Source organism: Lethenteron reissneri, chromosome 3, assembly GCF_015708825.2.
Source record: "Lethenteron reissneri isolate LAM-NWPU_2019-01 chromosome 3, ASM1570882v1, whole genome shotgun sequence".
NCBI classification, from domain to species: domain Eukaryota; kingdom Metazoa; phylum Chordata; class Hyperoartia; order Petromyzontiformes; family Petromyzontidae; genus Lethenteron; species Lethenteron reissneri.
This window is the reverse complement of record NC_083781.1, coordinates 8,542,946-8,569,846: the sequence shown is the minus strand read 5'-3', so window position 1 is coordinate 8,569,846 and position 26,901 is coordinate 8,542,946. Positions and strand designations below refer to the sequence as shown.

At 52.8% G+C, this 26,901-nt stretch overlaps 1 protein-coding gene across 1 annotated transcript in view; it reads right to left on the bottom strand.

The window, feature by feature from the left end:
- LOC133345990 (protein sidekick-2-like) overlaps positions 1 to 26,901 on the bottom strand; it is a 306,122-nt gene that overhangs the window by 60,798 nt on the left and 218,423 nt on the right. The window contains 3 exon segments of the mRNA XM_061557213.1: positions 996 to 1,129; positions 2,525 to 2,672; positions 4,736 to 4,842. Of these exon segments, the coding sequence (XP_061413197.1) occupies positions 996 to 1,129; positions 2,525 to 2,672; positions 4,736 to 4,842 (389 nt within the window).

Genomic DNA, 26,901 nt, shown 5'->3' with positions numbered 1-26,901 from the left:
AATTTCCGCTCACGTGACACGGACTCAATCACACACGTGCGGGCGCCACACCAGCTCTCTGCAAAACTCCGGTCGACGTGCGTACGCGCGCACAGGTGAACATTGATAATACAGAGTGATCTGTTTATTGACACCCCACTAATGTAAAAGGGATACATTATATAACAAAAAATAACACGTTAATTCAAAGCCTCTACGTGTCCCCCACCAATCCCAATACACTTGTTGCGTCTTGTCACGCTTGTCCTGGGACACGTTAACACCTCCCCCGCCTCTGTGCAAGACACGGAGCCATCGCTTTCACAATATATTCAATCAGCCGTTCGTTGCGACGAAGGTAACAGCGTCATTAGAAATCAATGGGGTATCGATAAATGAATCACCCTATCAATCTATTCCTGCTCACTCCACGGCAGTCTGCCTCTGTGCTGTGTTCAGGGCTGCAACAGGAGGGAGCCAACTTCACGCTCGGGCAGAAAAGGCGGCGGCGGCTACTGTCGACAGGTAGAACATCGCCAAAGCGGCAGGAAATATTCTGGCAAATTTGCCACGTTTCTGCCATTAATATTAACGTGAACAGCCTTTGCGCCATCGCTTAAACTGGGCCGATTATTTCCACGATTTCTCACACAGCACCCCAACGAGTTCCCGCGTCGCACCACGAGTTGTTCAGGGTGACTTCAGACTGAGAGAAGGAACATGATGACAAACTTTGGATTACGTGCCGAATGGCACGCGTTTCGGAACAGTTCCAGGAAGAGTTCCAGGAACAGTTCCAGGCACGGTTCCAGGAGCAGTTCCAGGAACAGTTGCAGACACAGTTCCAGGAAGAGTTCCTGAAGAAGCTCCCGGCACGTGGAACAACACACGGCACGGCCTGAACATGCACGGGAAGAGCTGTGCAGCGAAAACACGCGCTGTGGAGTTTCCGCGGACGGTCACCGCCCTCGCAAATGAACGCACAGGTTAATGGCGTGAGTGACAGGGCCACTCACTCTCGACGGCGAGCGTGACGGCTCCGCTGGTCTTGTTCTCGCCATTCTTCTCGTTGACGGCCTGCACGAAGTAGCGCCCCCCGTCCGACGAGGCACTCGCCAGCACCACCAGCCAGTTCTCCGTCGTGACCGCACTGCCGGAGAGACGCGATGGTCAGGGGTCGTGGTCAGAGTGAATCCGTTACCGTCGCTTAATATTGATACCGCTCCCTCCCCATGTTGTACATCCCGAGTAGCCCTACGGCAATCTTGCCAAAGGGGACCCCCAGCAGCAGCTCTCTCCACGTGACACAAGGCGTACGCAGCAATGGTCAGCAAGTGAACATTAGTCTGCCGCGAGCGGACGATGTTGCGATGTGGTTTTCCCAATTGAGGAATTTGGGAGTAATTGATCGGATCCGGACTGTAACAATGGCACCCGTGGCCTACTCTTTCTCGAACGGCACCACGGGATCTTAAACGACCGCCGTGGAGTAGACGGTACGTAGTAATTCCACGGTTAATGCACCACCCGCGGCGTTAACTGGGACGGCCGCTGGGCTCGAACCGCAAACTTCTTACGAGGAGCGGCAACTGCGCTGCCGCTGGGATGCATTGCTGCTATGAAGCAACGACAAAAGGAGCAACAACAGCCTTAGCAACAACAAGGCCATGATAAACCTCCGCAACTTTTCCCGTTGTGCTGAATGATCGTGATGATCCTTTCTCCCCTCACACTGGCGGAGAGTGGAGAGCTGGTGGCAATTATTATTATCCACGAGGCACAAATTGTTTCGGCGGCCTACTTGAAAATAATCTGCGCAGCGTTGGGCCTTCCTGATGAATAGGCGGCAGTGTTTTCGTTTGCCGGTGTTTATTTATTAAATTATTTATTCGTCGCACGAGATGGCTTTTGATTCGAGGCACATGGAGGTTTAATCATATTGTAAGAGTGTTCATCAGGCGCGCGCCTTTCTTCGGCTTGATTAGCCGGCATTAAATTGGAATAAAGCATCCGATGAGATACACAAAACCACCGCCCTTGCCGTGAGAGATTGCCTTATCTTCGGCGTTTCCCATTATCAATGACAATGACAAATCATATGCTCTTTTCAAATGCAATCAGCAGAAAGTTCAAGGAAACTCTGCAGCGCTTTAAATAAAACGCTGCCCTCTCTCCGCGTGACAATATAACAAAGTCAGCATGTATTTTCTGCCAACTTAATATACGGCGCGCGAGGCACTTTCGCGAAGCCGTAGCTCGTGAGAACTTCCCGCGCTGTCGGCGTTTGAACGCCACGGGGCTTGGCTATCGCTCGTCCGCACACGCTGCGCGCCCCGGTGCCCACCCCAGGCGGAGCATCGACGCGTCGATCCCAGATTGTCTCGGCCTTAAATAAGCACCCGGCGCAGTGCGTCAACGTCGGCGCTTGGGGAGACAAAGGGGACCGGGTGCGGTGCTGCCCACACCGCCGTGTCGTGCGCCGTGCCGGCCTTAATAGGTGCTCGGAAACGTCGCGTGCATGCGTGCGGCGTGCGTGCGTACGTACATGCGCGGGGAAGGCGATATCTTGCGTCCCTCTCTGAACCACGTGACCTGAGGGGAGGGGTACCCGGTGATGGCTGGGGGCACGAGTGCCGCCGCCTGCCCCTGCGGCAATGACAGCTTCTGCTCGCCCTCGACAAAGTTCCCCATGTCTGCCACGCACGAGGGAGGGGGGACGGGAGGCAGCGGGAGAGAGCGAGGGAGATGAGAGAGCGAGAGAGAGTGAAAAGATGAGAGAGAACGTCCGAGGAGGCAGGGAGAACGAGGGCAGCGGGAGAGGGACACCGCACAACGCTGATGAATGGAACCATCTTCTTGGTTCTTTCGGTAAAGTCACGTAGAAGAGAAATAATACAATAATAAAAATAAAACATAATAAAATAATGTTTTTATGTTTTATTTTTCCTATTTTATCATAGTGTTTTTAATAATTGTATTATGTTTTATTTTTATTATTTTATTATTTCCCTTCTACGTGACTTTACCGAAAGAACCAAGAAGATGAATCCCTGCAGTCACGAAAGCTTTAAATCGGAATGGAACCATGCCGAGTGGGCAGCTGCCGTTTGTAGGTTCTCGCTACTTGCGGTCAGCGCTTCCCCGAAGACGCTGGGGGGGGGGGGGGGGGGTGCGGCATGGCACATCGAGGGATCGCTTACGAGAAAACGTATCTCCCATTTTGTTGTTCATGCTCTCCCACGCAGGATCCCACGCGTAACACGACGTTTCCACTGTGCGGCGTGACACTTCGATTTTTCAATACCCCCCCCCCCCCGATCCCCCCATCGTCATCATCGTTTTAATATTCATAGCGCCCCTCCCGACCCCCGCACAGTGCAAATCGAGCAGCCCTAATTGCAGGGCAGCGTGTGGTTGGATGCAACGTTTAAGCCAGGGTTTAATTTCTCGCCAAAACATCTCCGCGTTGCTGGTAGAATGCACACGTGAGCGGTAGCTATAGTCATAGTGAGAGCTATAACTGGATGTGGTGTGCCGGGTGCAAGGCATTTTTTTCCAGGTCATTGACCAGGTTACGTTCGTGGAGTGGTGGCATAGTGGTTAACACGCTGCGCTAAGAACCCGGTAAACTGACTTTCCCAGCCTCAGCTAAGCAATGGTGGCGAGTGATATATCTGAACCAGTCCTGGGCCTCTCCTAGGGCTGCTCAGCCTTGAATGAGTTTCACGCGGTGAGTAAACATCAACGCTGGGGAGACAAAGGCGACCGGGGCGGGGCTGTCCATGCCGCCACCTCGTGCGCCGCCCTGGCCTTCACAGGCGCTCGCTAAACCGCACTCGCCTCAACAGCCTGGTGAAGGGCTACACGGGGGAACTTTGTCTTTAACGTCGTGCACACGTGCGCGTGAGCATGCGAGCGTTTTCTGCGCGTGTGTGCGTGTGTGCATGTGAGCGTGCGTGTCTGCGCGTGTGTGTGTATGTGCGTGTGAGCGTGTGAGCATGCGAGCGTGTGTAGGTGCATGTGAGCGTGTGTAGGTGCGTGTGAGCGTGTGAGCATGCGAGCGTGTGTAGGTGCGTGTGTGTGTAGGTGCGTGTGAGCGTGTGAGCATGCGAGCGTGTGTAGGTGCGTGTGAGCGTGTGTAGGTGCGTGTGAGCGTGTGAGCATGCGAGCGTATGTAGGTGCATGTGAGCGTGTGTAGGTGCGTGTGAGCGTGTGAGCATGCGAGCGTGTGTAGGTGCGTGTGAGTGTGTGTAGGTGCGTGTGAGCGTGTGAGCATGCGAGCGTGTGTAGGTGCGTGTGAGCGTGTGTAGGTGCGTGTGAGCGTGTGTAGGTGTGTGTGAGCGTGTGTAGGTGCGTGTGAGCGTGTGTAGGTGTGTGTGAGCGTGTGTAGGTGCGTGTGTGTGTGTGTGCATGTGAGCGTGCGTGTCTGCGCGTGTGTGTGTATGTGCGTGTGAGCGTGTGTAGGTGCGTGTGAGCGTGTGTAAGTGCGTGTGAGCGTGTGTAGGTGCGTGTGAGCGTGTGTAGGTGCGTGTGAGCGTGTGTAGGTGCGTGTGAGCGTGTGTAGGTGCGTGTAAGCGTGTGCGCGTGTGAGCGTGTGTAGGTGCGTGTGAGCGTGTGTAGGTGCATGTGAGCGTGTGTGCATGCGAGTGTGTGTAGGTGCGTGTGAGCATGTGAGCGTGTGTATGTGCCTGTAAGCATGCGAGTGTGTGTAGGTGCGTGTAAGCGTGTGAGCGTGCAACCCGTGCGCGGCGCTCACAAGCCACGCGGATCTCCGTCTTCCGTTGCAGCAGGGCGCCGACGCGGTTCCGGACGACGCACTGGTAGAACCCGGCGTGCGAGCGGTCCAGAGACGCAATCACGAACCTGGTGGGGAGGAGGGCGGGGGGCGGCGGAGGGGCGGGGTGTGGGTGGGGGGCAGAGGAGTGGGGGGGGGGGTTTGGTACGTGCACGCGTGTAACAATTAGCGGGCGCGCGAGATGGACAGCGAGGTTACAAAATAAGCCAAGGGCTCGCCGGCTCCACGCGGACACTCAGCAAACAAAAGTAAATGGGAAGAGACTGCTGGAAAATGAGCAAAGCAAGGGCGCGTGGGTTGCTTCCCCGCCCTTAAAATGAAAGCAGACAGCAGAACCAATTATCTTGGAACCTCCTGCGCCTCCCAGCTCCAGCCGGGACAGCTCCTAACAGCTTGCTTTGATATCTGACAGTCCTCTGGACACTGAAATTAAAGAATATAACTCTGGCATGTAAAATTCCTGTCCGAAGCTTGGCAGCTTTTTGTTGTTGTTGTTGTTGTTTTATGACGACGGGTTTCAAACAAAAAAAAATGAAATGAAATACACGCCGCTTATCATCACGCCAGCACCATTAATCAACTAATTTGCTCGCGCATTATAGGGTACATTTAGCAATTTAATAGAACACTGGAAAAAATGACAGTAGGGAAAAAAACAAACCCCAGATAGCGGCGCAGATGTTCGTAGGCGAGAAGGTTTTGGCCTGATTACACACAAAGGCTAAAATCACCCATGTAGCCTTTAACAGGCTGTTGAGGCAGGTGCTAGATTTGAAGCTTTCGTGACTGCAAGGATTCATACTCTTAGGGTTTTTTTCGGATAAAGTCACGTAGGTAAAAATAAATAATAATACAACAAAATAGAAATAATAATAGAATAAAATAATTTCTATTATTATTTCTAGAATTTGTATTTTTATTTTTTATATTTTATTACCTACGTGACTTTACCGAAAAAACCTAAGAGGTGCTGTTAGCGACCACCTATGAAGGCCGGCAAGGGGGTGGGGGTGACCAGCATCATGCCCGGCCACCATTGTCTCCCAGTGGCAATCTTTATACACCACACCAGATACTCATCCTAGGCTGAGTAGACCTCGGGGAGGTCCAGGACCGATTCAGATAATTGTCACTGGCGTTGCGGGGTTTATGGCGCAGCGCGCTAACCGCTACACTACCGCTCCCCACACACAGACACACCCGCACCTCTGATTAGCACGGTTGGCTACGTACGGTGCCAAAGAAGTTCAACGTACATACGTACGCACGCGTACACACACTCGCACACGCGTACACACACTCGCACATGCGTACAAACACTCGCACGCCGGTCCTCATCCGTCCTGACACTGAACTTTTACAGGCAGCGTAGCGATGGCGCCAGTGGTTCAGCATTTTAACATCCGCTTTATTTCATTTCTGACAAATCTAATTTAAAGGTTTAAAGGACCTGCACATGTCATGCCCCCCCCCTCCCCAACCCTGCCCCCCTACTCCTCCCCAAACCTGTCACCCCCCACCTAACCTCCTCCAGCTCCCCTCCCGCTCTCTCTCTCTGCCCAGTGATCTACGGACAGGGGTCACGGGTCACGCAGATGCTGCACGTGACCCACGCCACAACTCCCACGCGCTGGCGGGGACCTGCAGAATCGGGAAGAGATGAGCGCGGGCTGATGGTCCCTCGTTGTTGTTGAACGTTTTTCTCCGGTTTATTTTTAAACGACATGTTCTTTTTTTGTAAGCTTTCAATCGTCGTCCTAATTATCGTTGCATGAAAACCACGGCGCTGGGCGTGATTGCAATCACACTTTTACTCTCTTCGCGGCGGAGACAATTTGGAATTTTTCTCCTGGTGTCCTCGTGACGAATTATTACGATGGTAATAATACTACTTATTATTGTTGTTGTTACGATTTGTTGAGCACGGGCCCAACCCCCCAAAATCGCCAAAAAACTATCAACAAACGGCACTCTTGAAGATGTCAGTGTTGTGAGTCAATACATCACTTAGATTGAGCAAAGTTGTGCATACATTGGGAAAAGGCGCGATGATGGGAGGAGGGGATTCCCCCCGTGGAGACAGCGTCTGAAGTCTGTCTTTCCGACAGCCCTGTTCTTCACCTGAGGACGGCTGCTTGCGTTGTGGCCGAATCGTCGTGAGAATTGTATTTTATGTTTTATTTTTATTATTTTATTATTTCCCTTCTACGTGACTTTACCGAAAGAACCAAGAAGAAAAAATACATTAGTAGTGCGACTGTGGCCATGCAAACCAGCACAGTAAACACTCTGTGCTCTGCGTTCCTTCAACCGAGAAGGAGTGGTCACACGAACTCTCTCTCTCTGCTGAAGTCCTCTCGTCGTGACGAGCAGCAGCACTCGACATTGGCATCGAGCTCCCGAATCACGTCGGTGCCGCTTGCTGCCAGCGTGCACAAGACGAGAGGAGTACCCGGGGAATCCGTTGCGATTGAATGTTTGCAAGGGTGTCCAGGCTGTCACCCAACACACGCATATACAGCAAACGTGTCAACTCGTGATCGGTGTCGCCCATTCAAATTTCAAAAATATTGAATTTCATCGACAGTTACAGATTTTTTTACCCATCTTGTTAAGTAACAATAATTCAACTTCAGAAGCGCAATTAAATTAGCGCTTTGGGACAGAGTTTGCTGGATTAATTGATGGATGTGGTGGTTATATGACGCCATCATTCCCTGATGGCGCGTGAGCCGTGGGTGTCGTAGCTTGTGAAGTCACGACAAGTGCAATATTCATGGCGCAGGCTTGTGTGTCGAGCGAACTGCAGCCGGAGAACTTCACCTGTAGCGGAGGTACATTGAAGCAATAAAGCAAAGACGATGAAAATGTAAAATCCAATTGCGAGGGCTGAAGGGAAACGCAAATCGCAGATAGTCCATCCCCGTTATCGTGAACTTTAACATCGCATCGTGAGAAACCAAAGCAATATCTCTAGGAAAAAAAACCCACGAGCCCTTTGGTGGGACTCTCCACAGGGATGGCAGCCCTGGGGAGAGCTGGCCGAGCCGAGTGGGCGCACGTCCCACGTGTGTTACGTCTGCGGCTGGAAGTGGCGCGTCGCTGCAGTTCTTTTTATCTCCCACGTCCCCTCACCCCTCTGGTGTCACCGGCCTGGTCAGCTGGTAGAGAGGGGCCGCGCCAGCTGCCAGGGACTCCCGCCTGAAGCTCACGCCGTCTTCCCCTCGTGGTCATCTCTGTACGCCACGCCCCCGTACGTGACCTTCAACTCTGGCTGGCTCTTCGCCCGTGTGCCTGTCTGTCCGCTAACCCCTTACCTGCCTGCCTCTCTGCCTGTCAGCCCGATTTTTATTTTCCTATCTAGCTGCCTACCTACTTGTATATCCGCCTGTCTGCATGTCTATCAGGCTGCCTATCTATCTGTATAGTTAACCGCCTACCTGCTCGTCTGCCTGTCTGTACATCTGGCTGTGTGTGTGTGTATATCTACGCACCTGCCTACCTGCTTATCCTGACTCTCTGTTTCCGCCTGTCCGCCCTTCTCTCTGTATAACCACCCACCAGCGTGCCTGCCTGCCTCCCGGCCAGTCCGTTTGTTCCGGTTGCATCTACAGGAACCATTCCCGGTTAACTTGGACGCCTAAGCCAGACTCAAGCCACTCGCAGCATTCGGTCAGAAACACCACACGGCGCCCACTAAAGTGCTCGCCCCAGCAAAGCCGACGAACGGTCAAACTTGAAGAGAGACCAACGCCGGCTTCAGAACGGGTGCCCTCTGCCCAGCAGAAATTGACCGTAGCTTAAAGCGTCTCTTCCAGGAGACACACAGAGGCAAAGCTAGACTGGACGCAGAGACAGACAGACAGACGGAGAGACAGATAGATGACCTTCATGAGCAAGGAAAAAGCCCATCGAGATCAAAATCTCTTCTTCACGAGAGGACCGTGTCTGGCTTGAGCAGGGCACACACGCAACGTTCGTTCGTCCGTCCGCCCGCTTACCCGTGCGCTCCGCACTCTGATGGGTCCGAGCGATCAAAAATGCACGAGGGAGCGTGGTGCCTCTTCCCAGCCTGACCCCCTGGCAGTTCCCTCCGCAAAATAAAGTCGCATTCGCCGTGCTCAGTTACTGTGTGATAGACCTCTGGGCACACCGTTGCCTCCTCGCTTGCTCCCTCTCCCTCCCTCGCTCACTCGCTCCATTCCAACTCGCAGGGTTCGGGACGCACCTTTTGTGTTCCACCTCTCGTGCTAACGCTGCACCGCGTCCGCGGCTCGGTGCAGCCGCCAGTCAGTTACGTTCAATCGCCGAACGTGGGTTCGGGGGCCATAGCCAGGACCTACCATCTGGCCGCTGCGTAGAGCTGCCCAATGTGTTTATTCCCGGCAACTGTCCACGCGAACCCCCCCCCCTCCCACCGCCCGCCTGCCCACTACCAAGCCGTAAAAAAAAAAAACCGCATCGGCCGTCAAGTTTCATCAGAATGTTTTTTCATCCCAGAAAAAGTTTCTAAAAAAACACAACTGAAGTAAGCAAACAAGCGCAAAAAAAGCCAAAATAAATATATTTTTATTCCCGCAAAAAGTTTTTTTTTGTTTTGGTTTAACGCATGACAGATGCAGCAGACGTACGCCCGTCTCCATCAATGACAGCTCGTCTTTGCGTTTGGTGACTTTTAGCGAGAGCGCGGTTATTTTTAGCGAACTCGGTGACGAGTCGCGGCCAAGTTTTAGTGGTAACGAGCGCCGCTCGCGTGTCGCCTCCATCTGCTGGCCCCGCGGTGACGGGCAGTGGGCAGGTGCCAGGGGTCGGAGGTTGTCTGTCGCCGCGGGAACGGGGCAGGGAGCGGAGTCAGGTGACAGCTGTAAGTGACAGCGCTATAATCCCTCCGGTGCGAACCGACGTGAAGACGATCGCTAGCACGGGAAAACACTCGCACGCGTGCACACACACGTGCGCACGTGTACACGCGCACACATACACGCGCGTACGTGTACACGCACACGCACGCACATGCGCACACACGTGCAAATGAACCACGGAGAGGGTTGCACTCGTGTGGTCCGCATACACAATTGCGCGCTCTGCTAATTATCGCAACGTTTCTACAAGTCTGGCTTTTCTTTCAACAATTGTTTCATGCAATTCAATAGAAAACAGAAGGGCAATCAGCCCGCTAATACAAGTGGCATTGCTCCATAAACGGCCGCCAATTAATAGATTTTTAGCAGAATTGTAAAAAAATCGTTTTTATGCAACAATGCTCTGCAATTCAGACGGGGTCCCTCTAAATGCTACACAAAGTGGTGGACGCGCATTAATGGAGCACGGGCATGTGTGTGCGTGTGTGTGTCGTGTAATCACCGCGTAATTAAAGAATTGCAAACGACGCTGGGTCCACGTGCCTCTCCCGCTGCCACCGAACGGGGCAATCCGGTGACTCGGCCGACGGCCACATCCAGCCCCCTGCGTGGGGTAGTCACAGGGATCACCGCGAGGCTCCGGCACCGGCGACGTTACGTTCTGCGCCCCTAAATTAGCAGGTCTCGCTGGCGAGAGGGGGGCTTTCGTTTCGAAGGGCCCTCTCTCACTTTGCCATTAATGAGACGATGGTCATTGATTGACTGCAGCCGTGCAAACTGTGGCTCCAGCAGTGAGCAAACCGATCCAGAGCTCGTAGACCGCCAGCCCATGGGTGGAGTTTGCGGGGGGGAGGGGGGTGAGGTGGTGGGGGCAACACCCAACCCCAAACTGGACACCTTCATAAATTTATTTTCCGTAGTTAACAAGAATGATTAAAAATGTAGGAATTATAAGCACCCGTGATAAAATAATAATAATTTATTAATTACATGCACCAGCGATTCCTAATTTGAGGGCCAAAGGAAACCCCTCCCCACCCCCCCCTCCCAAGTCAAACTCCACCGATGTCGCCAGCCCATGCCATATACAATGTAAACATACGTAGCCCCCAATGCGATATCCTCGTCTCAGAGGTTATCATTATACATGGAAAATACTTGGCATGCATATAATGATGATAGTAATAATGATGTAGACAATGGTGATGATGATGATGAATATGATGATGGATATGATGACGATTATAACGATTATGTAGACAATGGCGATGTCAAAAACTCCCCATTGTGTGTTCGTTGTAGGACTGCACGTCATTCGGCACGATGTCCCACGTTTCGCCCCATGCGCTGGGAGCCTATTGGGAACCTGCCGAACAACTCGCGGCACAAAAACCTACGCAGAAGTAATGGCGACGACGACGACGTTGATGAAGACTGAGATCACGATGACGACGATGCTGACAGTGATGATTTTGTTCTTGCGCATGATATGCAGCAGCAGGAATATGGTTCAGGAGCTCGATACCAATGTGGAGGTCCTGCTGTTGCTGCTGCTACTGCTATGATGAGAGGGCTTCAGCAGTGAGAGAGTTCACGTAATTTTGCTGTTCCTCCTCCGTTGAAGCAGCGCAGACCGCAGTGGGGTTACTCTATGGTCCATAGTTTGGGTTGCATAACCACAATTGCACCACTACTCTGGCTTGTCCCAGTGATGATGATGATGATGACCTAAACAAATATCTCCGATATAGCCTTACAGACTGTGCGGGTAACATTATGCATAAACGCACGCACACACGTAACCACACACACACACACAGGTAAAAACAGCCCGCGCACACAACACTTTAACCCCTGGCGCGCGTTCGAGCAAAGTAAACGTTCTGAGAGGTGCTACAAGGACGCAGAGATAACGGACGAAAAAACAAAAGCAGAATAGGAACACGCGAAGGGTGTGAACTGTGGCTGCGGTTCTAAAAGCACCTTGGCAGCGGCGCTCGAATAATCAATGGCGCTGACTTGCCACGCGAGACGGCCGGGTATCCTTGCCGGGGGCACGAGGATTAGCGGATTAGCCGGGCGCAGGGCGGGCAATCCGTTGCTGTCGCCGCTGTCGCGGCCATTGCATGTCAACACAAAAACACACGCGTGCGCACGCCCGCACAGCCCCGCACACCTTCGCACACCTCCGCACACCCGTGCACACCTCCGCGCGTGCCAGATGGATCTCCGGCCCTCGTCTCAGCGGACAGCACGCTACACCCCCCCCCACCGCTCCCACAACATTTCAATAATCGTAAAATAATTGTGCTGAGCAGGATTGTCTCATTTACCGGTACTGCGCAAAAAATGATGGCATTAGCATTTCGCGTTACGTCTAACGCCGAATTCCGTGTAACCAATTTAACGCGGATTCTTTCTAATCGCCGATTTAACCTGAAAGCTCCGATGCACACTTTCAAAGGGAATTAAACCCAAACATTGGCCGCCTTATTAACCGTAATCCAGCGCGGCTCCTGTAATGTTGCAACGTGTAGAAATTTGCACGGGTAAAAATTGCCGTGACCTTTAAGAAGTGAATAATTAGCGTGCGGACGGCGGCAACTCTGTTTCAAATTCAAAAGCTTGCGGGACCTTTCAAAATAAAGGTCCTCCCTCCCAGCACCTCCTCCAAGTCGCTGTCAAACCGCCTGCAATATATTTACGCTCCAATCAATATCCAATCCAAACGAGGGAATTAAAAAACTAAATAATCGGTTTCATCTTCGTGCGGCCGTTCGAGTGCCGCAATAGTTGTTATTAATAATGCAATAAAGCAAAAATCAGTACGCATGTGTGCATGTGTGCGCGCGCGTGCTCACGAGCACGTGCACACAACGCAAGCGCCGCCTTGTAGTGGCAAACGCTCAGAGGAGTAGGTGGAGGGTTTGGGGGGGGGGTGGATAGGAGTCCGTAAATAAACGCACAAATAATGTAATAATTTAATAACTGCCGCCCTTGACAGCGCCCTGGCGGTATTGATTTGGCGCACCTTCTTAACGGATGAGAAAAGATCAAGTGGGTCAAATCTCGACTGAGCTGGGGTGGGGGCGCAGAAGGTGGCGAGTCCAGGGGGTCGGGGGGCGGGGAGGTGCTGGGAGGCGCGGGGGGGCACGGCACAGATGGAAAGGTGGCTCCGCAAGTCAACCCCCCACCCTCGGGGGGTGCATGGTGATCGGGAGTGATATGCGGACACCGTTGTACACCGGGCGCAGCAATTTTGGGCGTGCGGGCGTACCAATAATCCCGACTCGTGTGCCCAGCGGTGTGCGCGCCGAGCTCCTAAACCACGAGCGCGGCCAAGGGCCTTCTCGTGATAAACCCACCGCCAAACGGCACGCGTCGCCCGGCCCTGCGGGAGTGGAGTGGCGCACGGGCGGTGGAGACGGGGGAGGGTATAATTTTAAGTTCGAGGCTCTGCTGTGTTTCTGTTGTGAGATTTGCCACGGCCTAGCCTGGGCCTCTACCTATAACCCGCTTAAGCGCGCCGGGGCGAGCTGCAATATCTGACGCGGCGTTGGGAACGCGTGCCCTGCGGGTGCATGCCGTGAACCCGTACCAAACCTTGTTTTATTTCTCCCCCGACCGTAACCCGCTTGATCCGCCTATAATAACTCGAGCGCGGGAATCTCCAGAGGGGAGAACCGCCCGCATTTTGAGAGCTTCACACGCGAAAATTCAAATGCAGAATTCACGCGAGCGGATTCACGTGAGAGCTCGTAAATCTCCACGTTTCATTCCGAGCCGTAGGTCGGCGCGCCGACTCTGGCTGAGTGTGCGGCTCTCCCGAGCGCCAGACTAGGCCGGCTGCCGTCGTTGCTGTCGCTGGCGGTCGGCGAAGGCGGCCGGCAACACAGGGGCCTCGCTCGCAGCTCAAGCTAGAAGCACGGAGGTGGCCGGGTTGGTGGCTCAGAGGTCAGGGGCGCTGAGATCCTGGGTTCGAATTCAGGTTTCAGCCGCTGCGCCTCTGGTTAAACTGGGTTTTCAAATGTAGCGAGTTGATGGTCACAGCACGGTCACCAATGATTGAAAATTTGGTTCCGCGCTGAATTCTCTCAGAATTTATGACTGTCGTACAATGAACATTAATATGAGTGAGTAACACATGAGAGCACTGCCCTCCATTGTGTAGAACGGAGGTCACTTGAAGGCTCTGTGACATCCACTTCCGTCGACCCTTCTCTAATATGAAGGGCTGGGCAACTCGGCACCCCGAGTTGGACTTGTGGCCAAAGCTAACACCCGGCAGTGAATATCTGAACCGGTTCTGGGCCTTCCCAAGGAAGACCAAGTCCTAAACGAGTACTTGGTGCAGTGTAAACATCGGTACCGAAGAGAGAGAGGTGGCCAGTGAGTGGCGCGAGCCACACCAGCCCCTCGTTTGCCATGCGGGCCTTGACAGGTGCTGCTCACTTAACGGCACTTGCCCCAACAGCTTGCGTGGGCTATCCTGGTTACGTCGGCTCTCTGCGCGGGGTGCAGGAGGCATCCTCGGAATGGCCGGCCTTGTTTGCTCATCTCCTGGGGCACACAATGGCTCCGTGGGACCGCTGACCCAAAAAATCTTCCCCTTGATTTGGCGACAAGCCGTGAAGCCTGCAGCGTGGCGCAGGAGCCACACCCCAGGCTAGCGCCCGTGACCTTTTTGCCGAGACAATGTTAAATGTGGCCATGGTGCACGTAGCTCCGTGGCATGTCCCCCCCCCCCCCAACTCCAGCACGCGCAGTCGGTCAACCATGCAGCAGGCGATGCTCGGCAATACCAGTCGCACCGTTAGGGGTGCCGTGGTGGCGAGATGTTAACTACCTCGCCTAGTATACGGGAGGTCGTGGGTTAGATCCTGACCCTGACGCCTGCTGTGTATTTGGAGTTTGCGTCTCTCACTCATCATCATCACGGTGGCTAGGAAATGATAACTACCTCGCCTGGTATACAGGAGATCGTGGGTTCGATCCCGACCCTGACGCCTGCTGCTGTATATTTGGAGTTTGCGTCTCTCTCTCATCATCATCACGGTGACTAGGAGATGTTAACTACCTCGCCTTGTATACAGGAGGTCGTGGGTTCGATCCTGACCCTGACGCCTGCTGCTGTATATTTTGAGTTTGATGTTCTCCCCGTGGTCGCGTGAATATTTCTCCTGGTCCTCCGGTTCTTTCCCCTCCACATTTAAGAACATTCACGAAGAGCATGTAGCTGCTATAAATTTCCACATGATAAGCAACTTTTGTTGAGCTATGATTTGTGGCCAGGTCACTTCAGAAAAAAAGTTAAATAGCTCAGTGGGCTTGACTTGGTAAAATAAAAAGTTTAGTTCGGGCATAAATAACGCAATGCACAGCCACCCGTCGAACTGGATGAAGATGGATGAAGGCCTCCTCATGCCGTGTCAGCAACTGCGAACTCTAACCATACTTCACCATATGGTTAGAGAGAATGCGAGCTGCTCAATTCGGTTCCTAACACCACATGCTGAATAGCATGTGGTGTTAGGGACTTACCCCATCATACGTGGAAACCGGCCAAAACAATGGCAGGTTACCCTCGCCGCTAACCGGTGCAGTGATCGGAGAACTCAGCTCTGTACAAAAAGTAACGTAAAGCGACAAATATATAAAAAGTGTTTCTAAACATTCCATCAGCCAGGCAACCTTGTGGGGAGTGCAATGTTTTAGCAGCATTGGTTCAACACGAGCAAAAACTCTGGACCGGTTTCGATATTCATTGTCTCGTCAGCAGTTCGGCTCGCTTGATCGAATGCTCACGAACTCCGAGATGTTTTTTGGGCAAGGACCCTCTTCTGTTAGACATGGGTCCTAGTTTACCGCAAAACCATACGCTACATAACTGCATACAGCTACGTCTGCGAATGGATTTTGTCTGCGGCTAATTGGGTCGCGGATAAGAGGAGCTCTGATGCAAATACCACTCGAGTTGTTGTTGTTGTTGTCGTCGTCGTTTTAGTTGGCTGTTCAGAAATATAACACAACCGTCCGAGTTCTCCCGCCGCTCCTCTGGAATCTTGATGGCGTGCGATTGCTTCACTGGTCGTCGGGAGACATGGAGATTTGCTGCCAATGTGGCTCCAATGTCCTTGCCTACGGAAGACCAGTGTCGGACATCAGAGAGCCACAACCTTCACCGCACATGCGCGGCTTGAAGGGGATGTGAAATTATCGTGGCCTCGCCTCCTTTGGCCTCAACCGAACAGGCATATTTCCCTGCTGTTAAACCGCATGGCGATAAGCAACAACAACCATCTGACACGCCATCCCCGCTCGCTCGAAGACTCCCCACCCCTGTTCCACCGTCAATTTTTCACACGTGTGGCTAAATTGAAACTCTTCGAATTCGTGATTTGTTTTCAACAATTTCTCAACAGTAAAACACAAAAGCCGTCCACCCGTTAGCTTAAACGGGTACACATGTCACGGACGGACTGCGATCGGCAGGCCTCACGTGCCGTGGGCTACAGCGAGGGTAGGCTCGCATCTTCCAAGGTGTACGGCCAACACGGAGGAGGAGGCCAAAATACCCTATCCAGCGCTCCCTCGAGCGGAGGCGCCTTCCGCCCACAGCGACGCCAGCGGGCAATCGCAGGGCGGTTGCCTCCACTTTTTCTTCGGCCACTTAAATCCCGCACGGCAACTTCAACTGAGATGCGGAGACGACGCTCGTCAGACTCGCAGATGGCTGTGAAGCCCACTCGGAAGCCACCGGCTTGCCGAAGCCTCGCACCGCTGCTTTTGCAGGATCGCGTTCGTTTACAAGGCTTTGTTTTTCGCCAATTTTTTGTGATATTCTCTTGGGGGGTGGGGTGGAGGGTGAATATAATAATAAAATAATAAAACCACACTAATTCAGAAATATAAACAACAGGAAGACAGAACGCGCTTTATTCTTCGTTATTTCCGAGTCCTCCGTGCGCCCTCGTTTCTCTCCCGAGTGTGCCGATGAAGCCGTCAGCACTAATTTGAAGCTGCTGCGCACCCGACCGCGTCGTTCCAATTGAATCCCGCGAATCTCCTCCTGTCGCATTCCTCCCGCAGCCGCCGCCGCGCATGATGAATTGTTGACGCCTGAACGCCTGCCCACCCGCCCCGCTCGCCCACATTGCCCGCCCGCCCCGCCCGCCCGCCCGCCCGCCCGCTTGCCCGCTCACGGGGGCCGCTGCAGAAGGAGGCACTGCCGCCAAGCCGAGGGTTGCCACCCATCCCCGTTTCCCCAGTGACGTCCTAGCAGACTCTGGGAAATCTGTTAGCCTTCTCCGAAGCATTCAACGCTCGAAGTGATCTGCTGATCAACTCAGCACTAAGGCGATGTTCAAAAACAGCCTCGAGCCCGAAGTGGAAATTCCACATTCCTATGACAGGATGAGTCAACACATAGGAGAACCACCGTGGAAGGTTTGGCAGGCTGAGACAACCCCAACCAGGATTGGAACTCGCAAACCATCCTGATTTTCACGGAGTCACCTGGCCATGTAACGATGCACACAGGGCTGCCCATAACGGGCAGGGTGGAGGGCAGGAGGGGCAGTGCTCCCTGGAGCTTGGTGTACGGTGCTTTTTTTTCTGGAAGACTTTTCAGTTTTTTCCTGGATTTTTCTGTTTGCGCACAGTCACTTTAAGATGTTTTCTTGTTCATGTTTTTTGTTTGTTGCGGTTGCACCCGATTCAAGAGCCGAATGGGTCACAGGGCTACACCAAATAAATAAAACTGAAAACTGAAACTGAGCTTCACACAAAAGAGAGCCCCACAACGGGCCTGTGCATGGTAGAATAAGGGGGGGGAGGGGGGCACGTGGCACTCTGCCCCAGGTTTACAGGATACCTCTGGGCAGCCCTGGCAAATCGCGCAAGGCGATGATGCCTTTACCTGCGAAAAACTGGCAGCCACAGAGCCCAGCAGAAGCGCGTTTGTTGCTGGCTGTAGAGGTTCTCGGTGCGAGCTCAACGGCCGCTCCAGTTAATACCGCAGGCACAGTAACCGGAAAATAGCAACCGCCTTGCGCTTCACAGTGAACGTGAGCGATCCTCCCCGGGACGTTACTGGACAAGGAGTGGTCAGTTACGCTGTGCGGGCATCACGATCAAATTGGAAAAATTACTCACAAAGTATTTCACTGAGATGCCGCACGGCAACGCCGCCTCCTGCCGGCGGACTGATGCTCACTCGCAAGGCCGGTACGGCGTAGGCCTTGCATAGCTGCCACTGGGGGTTCCCTGTTGCACGGAATCTCGAGATGAGCTGCATGGGAGGTACGGTGATGATGATGATGGTGGTGATGGCGTTGCAAGATATTCCTCGTCCCAAGATGCGTCTTGGTTAAAAAAAAAAAATGTAATCTCATCCCTGTGGAGGCAACTTGAGGAGCTGATCGGCGCCTCAGCCAAACGCGACGACCACCCGGGAAGCGGCAGCCTTTCCCGCGGTGGCCGTCGGAGGGCTCCGTGCGGAGGTCGTTTCACTGGCAGAGCGGCCCCCGCCGGACGTTAACGGCGCCGTTATTTCAGGGTAATTGGCCGCTGGGAGCATCCTCGCCTGGCAGCAGCGTGAAGCCAGCGCGAAAACGAATCAGGCCCACGCGCAGGCCATGCAGAGCACTTAAGCTCGCAGGAAAACCCTCCTTGATCTATAAAGGTGTCAAACCTAACACCCACTCCCACGCCCAGGCAGTTCCACACTGTGTTCCAGATTTTGTCAAGTTGGGCAGAGAAGAAGATTAAAATGTTACACGATTTGACATCGGAAGACGGCGCGGGCAAGGCACAGCTGTGGGAATGCGACCGCGCGCGCACACAACGCGTGCGCACGTACACGCGGATACGCACGAGTGCGCACACACGCACACTCGCTCGTGAAGCTGTTCACGAGGCAGGCACAGGCGCACGCACCGAGCGAAGCGCACGCAGCACATCCGACGTTGTTTACTGTGCTGCCCACCTCGAATGCCCTGGAATTGGTTGGGAAAACAAACAAAACGGAGCGTAAAACCGCGTGGGGCTTTATTGCGCATCGGTTGGCTCCGTACCAAGCAAAGCTAAGCCGAGGCTGCGCGCCCAATTACAGCGACTTCGCCGGCTCGGTGCAAGTGGCCCGGATCGCTCGCCCAAAGACGCGGTCGTCGTTACTTAATTGGGCGGGCCGAACCGTCACACGCACAGTCAAAGACCCCCCCCCCCGTGTAGCCTTAACAGACCTCTGGGGCAAGCGCTGTTAGCGAGCACCTGCGAAGCACAGCACACGAGGGAGTGGTGTGGCCGCTTTTGTCTCCCCCACAGGGGATATTTACACTCGGCACCGGCGTATGGGAGGCCACAGGACTGGTTCAAATATTCGTCGTCACTGACGATGGTTGTGAGCGGGAATCGAACTTGGGTTGCTCGGTTCATGGCACGGCGCGCGACCGCTCACTACGGGCAAGGACTCATGCGCGCGTACATTATCGCCAAGGCTCACTGAGCGTTGCACACGCTGAACGTGTGCATGCGAACCGCCAGTCACCCGGGGGCCCGTGTCCGCACGTGCAGACGCCGAATTGGTCGGCACGGTTGTTAAGTACGTACACGTCGGCCAGGCGGGAAATCCCAGTGGACTGAACGTCCATAAAAGCGGCAACGGCACCGTAATCATGCGCACGTGTAAACAAACTCTCTCGGCATGGTGATTATTATTATTATTATGCCAGACGGTGTGCACGCAACGGGAGCGAACGCGAGGCCGGGCACGCGGCCGGGCACGCGGCCTCCACCACGGCCATGGCTGAAGACCCAGCGCCATCCTCGGTGTTGCGTATTCACACGCATTCAGGCATGTTCACGCGGACGCTCATTCGCGCGTACACCTGTGTCAGCACGCACGCGCGCACGCTTGTTAACACGTGAAGAAGAGTCGCGGGAACGTGGTAAATCTCGTGCGCGCGGGCGCACGGATGCGGCACTACACATATCACGCGAGGCTTTCATTAAATTTAAAATGCAATTACGCTTAACAGGCAGCCGCTCCTAAGGCTCGCTTTAAGATTTAAGGCCCTGCGCTATAAAGCCGGGTCCAGCAGTCCCAAAAACATTCAATTTTCAGTCGTAAATCGTTCTCGGCCCGTGCCATTTTTATTGGCGTGCAAGTCCCTAATTTTGGAATTAAGTGCAGGATTCGGGCGAGGCATGGCAGGCGGGCGGGCAGGCGGGTGAGCGGGCGTGCGGGCGGGTGTGCTCGCTCCTCCGCCGGAGGGACTCCTCTGTCATTTCCAACCGCCCGGGCCCCGCCGTTATTTTTATTTTGAAAGTCACATCGCGTTACTGTTAAACGTCCCGGCTTCCACTGGAAAACAAAAATAGATCTCCCCCCACAACAAAACGGCGGCCTCGACGCTGGTTGCCAATTGAAAACGCTGTGCGGGCGCGCGCCCCCGCTGAGTGTGAAGCGCAGGTAACGAGCCGCAGGAGGAAGGCCTTTGATAAACGCCGCCACTCGGCCCACAAAGACTCCCCCCCCTGCAACCGCCGGAGAATGTGAAATTACACACACTCGTGTTTCCCCTCGTCAGATCTCGACCATCTTCCTTGAGATTAAGATGCACGTTGCAGGAAATACGAATAAAAACATTCCAGACATTCTCAATCCACCAAAGAATGAAGCACCTCCCCAAGCACCTCTTCCCCCCCCCCCAACTGCCATGTTTTTTTTGTTTACCATACTTCACCACGCTGGTCAGTGTGGGTTGGTTTAGAGGGGGAGGGCAGGATGCGTGACGACAGTTACACTTGCCACTGATGTTAGCCGTGGCCAGGAATCGAACTCGGTTTGCTGGGTTCACGGCGCAGCATATACTCCAACCACTGTGATGACTTCTTTGATGTGTTGACGTGGAAAAGTCTTGCTGGAATCTGTTTAAAGAAGGGCTCTACACTGGGGTGTTTGTACTTTTTTAACGAGTGTCTTGCACGCAGGAGGAGACCACAGTACCCGCAGACAACACGTAACGACACGTCGGGGGAAAGTCCTCGAATGTCAACGCGCACGGGTTCATGATCCCAGTTTCTCCACTGCCACCTCCTGGCCACGCTGCAGCCCCAACGGGTTTGGCCGTTTCACCTTGTTAACATGGCCCCCGTCACGCACGGGGTTAAAGCCAGCACCCTTCTACACGGTGAGTCAAACCCCCTCACCCCCGCTCCCCCCCCCCCCCCCCCCGTGGCCGCCAGCAGACAGCGCTGGCAAGGCCGGAGCCCGGCTCTGCGATGACGCTGCGTTCGTTCGGCTTCCACCGAGTCTCGCTACGCATGGTGGCGGCATCGTCCGACGTTTTGCTCCACGAGTGCCGAGGGGGGGGGGAGGGGGCGAGCTAATTCAGGAGTTGAAACGGGTGGGCGCAGCCTGAGACGCGCGTTGGCGAGCCGTGCGGCACAACCGCGAAAGTCACAAACATCACAGGTTCTCACCTCCGCCGGCAGCAGCTCTGAGCCCACGTAGGAAATTCCAAAGTCCTATGGCTGAGGACAACTACGCTTGGACAGAAATGAGTATTATAATAGTAATATGAATCACGATGATGCAGAATCGACGAAGGGGTTAAGAAAAAACAACTGCTGTCTCCTAGTAATCTACACATTGCGAAGTCCATAACGATGAGCTGCAACGACGCCCTGCCGTGAATCACAATAACAGCATGCAGGAAGTCAGCCTGCGTGCAACGTTAAGGCAGGAGAGAGGGTGCAGCGCCGGGGGCCTCATCAATAACACAAGACACGGTGTCCTGCCGCCATCGCCGCCGCTGCATTGAAAGACGTGCCGGGCTGAAAACTCTCGTTCCCGAAATGAGCGTTGAGGACACGTGCTCCCAAAAAAGTAGCGCTGTCACCGCAGAGGTGCAATAAAAACGGGGGCATGTTACGCGAAGGAGACAAACACACAAAACTGCACGTCAGTTGCAATGTCCTGACTCGTGCCTTGCTCCAGAAATGACAACAGGGTAAAAGTCGGCTAGCATGGGCCGATTTTGCGATGTGGCTTTTCCCAACTAAGTCATTTGCGAGCGATTGATCACATTTCTGTGCATTTGGACCGCGACGCCGGCACACGTGGCCAACTCTCATTCGAATACCGTCGTGAGATCTGTAATGTCCACTGCATTTCACCAGGGCGGTGGCTGGGCTCGAACCGCGACCCTCTGCAACGAGCGGCAAATGCGCTCCTGCTGGGATGCGTCACCACTCTTTTTGCAACAAGAAAATGCATCATCATGAGCGGTGTATCACTATTATTATCATCATCATCACGCAACTGACAAAACCAGGAACTTTTGATGCACCGTAAAGACGTGCATATTTCGCAGGGAGGGCAGCTCCTGCAATAGGAGACAGCACACCTGGGAAAATCAGGACAGGCGACGACCCGAGGCCATACGCCGACAAAGCATCGCTTTTCAGGAGCGCGGGCACCGAAACACCACGGCAGAACGCTAGCTAGCTGCCAGCTCAAATATCAAACGGTGGCAACGTTTTGGGTCCGAGAGCTTCGAATTCGCGGCTTCAGATCCAGAAAGAAAAAAAACCCGTAAGAGGCGAGGGCGCTAGGGGTGAACCAACAAAGCCGAAGGGAGGTGTACGTGTACGTGCCTGTGTGTGGGGAGCGGTGGTGCAGTGGTTAGCGCGCTGCATTACGAACCTGGCACCCGGGTTCGATTCCCGCTCACGGCAAACACCAGTGACGATTATCTGAACCGGTCCTGGGCCTCCCCTAGGTCGACTCAGCCTCAAATGAGTACCTGGTGCGGTGTGTAAACATCGCCGCTAGGGAGACAAAGGCGGTCGGGCGTGGTGCTGGCCACCCACCCCCTCGTGTGCCGTGCTGGCCTTAATAGGTGCTCGCTAACAGCACTTGCCCCTACAGTCTGTTAAGGCTATACGGGGGATCTTTGTTGTCGGGGGGAGGGGGGGCTGTAAGTGTGAGTGTGTGCGTGACATGTGTTCAGTAGGCCAGCCACGTACCTGGGCACACTGCACGGTGGTAGCAATTGCCTAGAGAAGTGTGTTTGATGTTATAGCTCAATTTGTGAGCAACATCGCTTTTTAACGGACACCGCCATTGCACAGGTGAGATGAAGAGAGAAAAAAAGGTGACGCCTCGAGAGAATTAACCCAGCGATGTGTTGCGCAATGTCACTCTGCGGTGGCGGTGGCACAGCAGCTGGCCAACCGCCACCATGACCCGAAGTACAACTACAAAGGGCGGGATGGCAGCAATAGAAAATCGGCCGAGTTCCAGAGCGCAATGAAAATCTCAACTATTCTCGCACGGGACGGTTCATGACGTTTATCAGCCCTTAGCGGCCTTCGCCTTGCATCTGTTCACACTGTTCGGGTGGAAGTGGTTCACGCGCCGCTATATAAACCTAGTGACCCGATCTTCTTGGTTCTTTCGGTAAAGTCACGTAGAAGGGAAATAATAAAATAATAAAAATAAAACGTAGTAAAATACAATTCTCACGACGTTTCGGCCACAACGCAAGCAGCCGTCCTCAGGTGAAGAACAGGTCTGTCGGAAAGACGCTGTTTTTCACCTGAGGACGGCTGCTTGCGTTGTGGCCGAAACGTCGTGAGAATTGTATTTTATTATGTTTTATTTTTATTATTTTATTATTTCCCTTCTACGTGACTTTACCGAAAGAACCAAGAAGATGAATCCCTGCAGTCACGAAAGCTTTAAATCGAAATTAGTGACCCGAGTTCGATTTTTGATTATTATAATTTTTTACAATTTACGGTACTAGAAGAAAATTGTAAATAGTAATAAAAAAATTGATACCTGGCCACAGTTAGCGGTGAGCGACATCTGAACCGGTCCTCGGCTACCACCCTCCTCACCAACCAGAGTGCACTCAACGTGGTGAAGTATGGTCACAACAACCTCCAGGTCCAACGAGGTCTTCGTCCAGCAGTGGATTAACAAGACGCCCGTACGTAATGGCTCTCAATGAATTAATGAACTGATAGCGGATCTTCGCATTATTTGCGAGGTGTGCTCAACCCACTGCAGCCCACCCACAGCTGCACGGCCCCCCCCCCCGGGCAGCTCGGAGGAACTGAAGCTCAGTCGCACAAACCTGGGAGACGACTGTGTTGGGCGAGCTCGCCGGGGACGTGAAAAGCTGCGACTTTCCCCGCCCCCCCCCCCCCACAAAGTCGACGTGACTCACGCCGACTCTGTGATTGCTACGCTCTCGGTCGATATATTTTAAGGCTTTGCAGCCGTCGGGTGGCATAACGCACGATAGGAGCACGCAAGCCAACCTGCGGCTAAGCAGGCGCGGATTTCATTAGGGCCGCGTTAAAGATGCTATTTAACACGATTTTTGTTCCTGGGTAGTAAGTGTTATTTCGGAATTGCTTATGCCGAAAAAGTATATAGGAAATGGCTATTATTCCCCACGAAACTTAGCTTTTGTGACCAGGACAGTGCTATTTTGAAATGTACCTATTTTCAATGAGAAAACTGGCGAATTTGTGTCTTTTCGTTCACATAAAGTAAGAAAGAAAAAACATATCAATCAATATTAAAAATTTTATACTAAAGTAATACAAAAGTGACCACACAAGATTTAGAAGTGAGTAGTTTTTCGAGATTTACGATTATACTGTAAATCACTTTCACAAATCAGCCCCCAAATGTAGTCTCCCATCATGTTCTCGTTATACTGTCCTTGGTGGAGGCGTTTAAAGTCCAGTATATCCTAGTGGAAGCGCTCGCCTTGCTCCTCCGAGTACACTCCCATGTTCTCCTTGAATTTATCAAGATGTGCCGTAGTTCTTTACCAGAGTCTCAACCAGCTCCACATAATTTTCGACCTTGTGATTGCCCAGGAAGCCACGAACCACTGCGACAAAGCTGTTCCAAGCCGCTTTCTCCTCACTAGTGAGCTTCTTGGGGAATTCATTGCACTCCAGGATCTTCTTTATCTGTGGTCCGACGAAGACACCGGCTTTGACCTTTGCCTCAGACAGCTTAGGGAAGAAGTCTTGAAGGTACTTGAAGGCTACCGACTCCTTATCTACAGCTCTGACAAATTGTTTCATAAGGCCCAATTTGATGTGCAGTGGTGGCATCAGCACCTTCCGGGGGTCCACCTGTGGCTCCCACTTGACGTTGTTCCGCCCCACAGAGAACTCGATTCGCTATGGCCAGTCCCGCCTGTGGTAGTGCGCCTTGGTGTCTAAATCTTTTGTAGTCACTTTTTTATTACTTTAGTATAAGAACATGTTAATTTTGAGTCATATGTTGTTTTTTTCTGACTTTATGTGCACGAAAAGACACAAAAAATTCGCCAGTTTTCTCATTGAAAATAGGTATATTTCAAAATATCACGGTACTGGTCACAAAAGCAAAGTTTGTGGGGAATTATAGCCATTTTCTATACTTTTTAGGCATAAGCATTTACGAAATAACACTTACTACCTGAGGTGTGGACTCGAGTCATGTGACTTGGACTCGAGTCAGACTCGAGTCATGAATTTGATGACTTCAGACTCGACTTGGACTTGCATAACAATGACTTTGTCCCACCTCTGAGGTGTGGACTCGAGTCATGTGACTTGGACTCGAGTCAGACTCGAGTCATGAATTTGATGACTTCAGACTCGACTTGGACTTGCATAACAATGACTTTGTCCCACCTCTGAGGTGTGGACTCGAGTCATGTGACTTGGACTCGAGTCAGACTCGAGTCATGAATTTGATGACTTCAGACTCGACTTGGACTTGCATAACAATGACTTTGTCCCACCTCTGAGGTGTGGACTCGAGTCATGTGACTTGGACTCGAGTCAGACTCGAGTCATGAATTTGATGACTTCAGACTCGACTTGGACTTGCATAACAATGACTTTGTCCCACCTCTGAGGTGTGGACTCGAGTCATGTGACTTGGACTCGAGTCAGACTCGAGTCATGAATTTGATGACTTCAGACTCGACTTGGACTTGCATAACAATGACTTTGTCCCACCTCTGAGGTGTGGACTCGAGTCATGTGACTTGGACTCGAGTCAGACTCGAGTCATGAATTTGATGACTTCAGACTCGACTTGGACTTGCATAACAATGACTTTGTCCCACCTCTGAGGTGTGGACTCGAGTCATGTGACTTGGACTCGAGTCAGACTCGAGTCATGAATTTGATGACTTCAGACTCGACTTGGACTTGCATAACAATGACTTTGTCCCACCTCTGAGGTGTGGACTCGAGTCATGTGACTTGGACTCGAGTCAGACTCGAGTCATGAATTTGATGACTTCAGACTCGACTTGGACTTGCATAACAATGACTTTGTCCCACCTCTGCTTACTACCCAGGAACAAAAAAATAATAATTTGTTACACAGTGATATCATAACGTGGCATCAGACCCGCCCGCTTCAAACGCGGAGATCTCCAAGGTGCCAGGACTTGTTACCGCAAATTAACGTGAATCACCTTGCCCTGAAAAGTTTATGAAATTGAATTAATAAACAGATCAACACGTCCGTTTCCGACAGCCGCCTCTTCCCGTGTGCGCAACGGAGAAATGCTTTAACCTTCAGAAATGTTTACAGGTAGACTGCGCTCAACAGACGCCCGCAGATCAAGAAACAATCCTCTACGGCTTGGTGCCTTTTAATCTCTGTATTTACCAAATGTTTATCTCTCGATGTGTGAATATGAAATTGTACCCGCCTGGGAAAATTAGCACCGTTCAATTTTTTTTTTTTTACCAAAGAGGTTGTTTCTTTTTAATGTAAATATAAAAAACCCTGGGGAGAAGGGCACGTCATCTCCAAAGTGTGCATCCTCGGAGAAATCGCGTGGGGTCGGGCTTCCGCGCGGGACAGACTCGGCTTTCGCCTGCAACCAATTACGGCTTCCTGCGCAACACACATTAATAATTAATGTTTCGTGCGCACCGCTATTCCGGCACCCGTTGAGAGAGACACAATTAGGCACGTGCGCGCTGGCGTGCGAGCTAAGCCGAACACCGCTAAGGTCAACTTGAAACACGGAACGTCGCCCGTGCCGCCGCCGCTCATTAACACGCGGCGCCTGGTCGACCGGTCCAGTATCCAAGCGGTTTGCGCTCGCCATTTCTCACCGGGCCCACGCCATGTCCCGGCGAGTAAGTGAAACGGCACGGGCAGCGGTGGACGTTCTTCACGAGCCCGAGCCAAACAGACTCGGTCAGAACTAAAATACA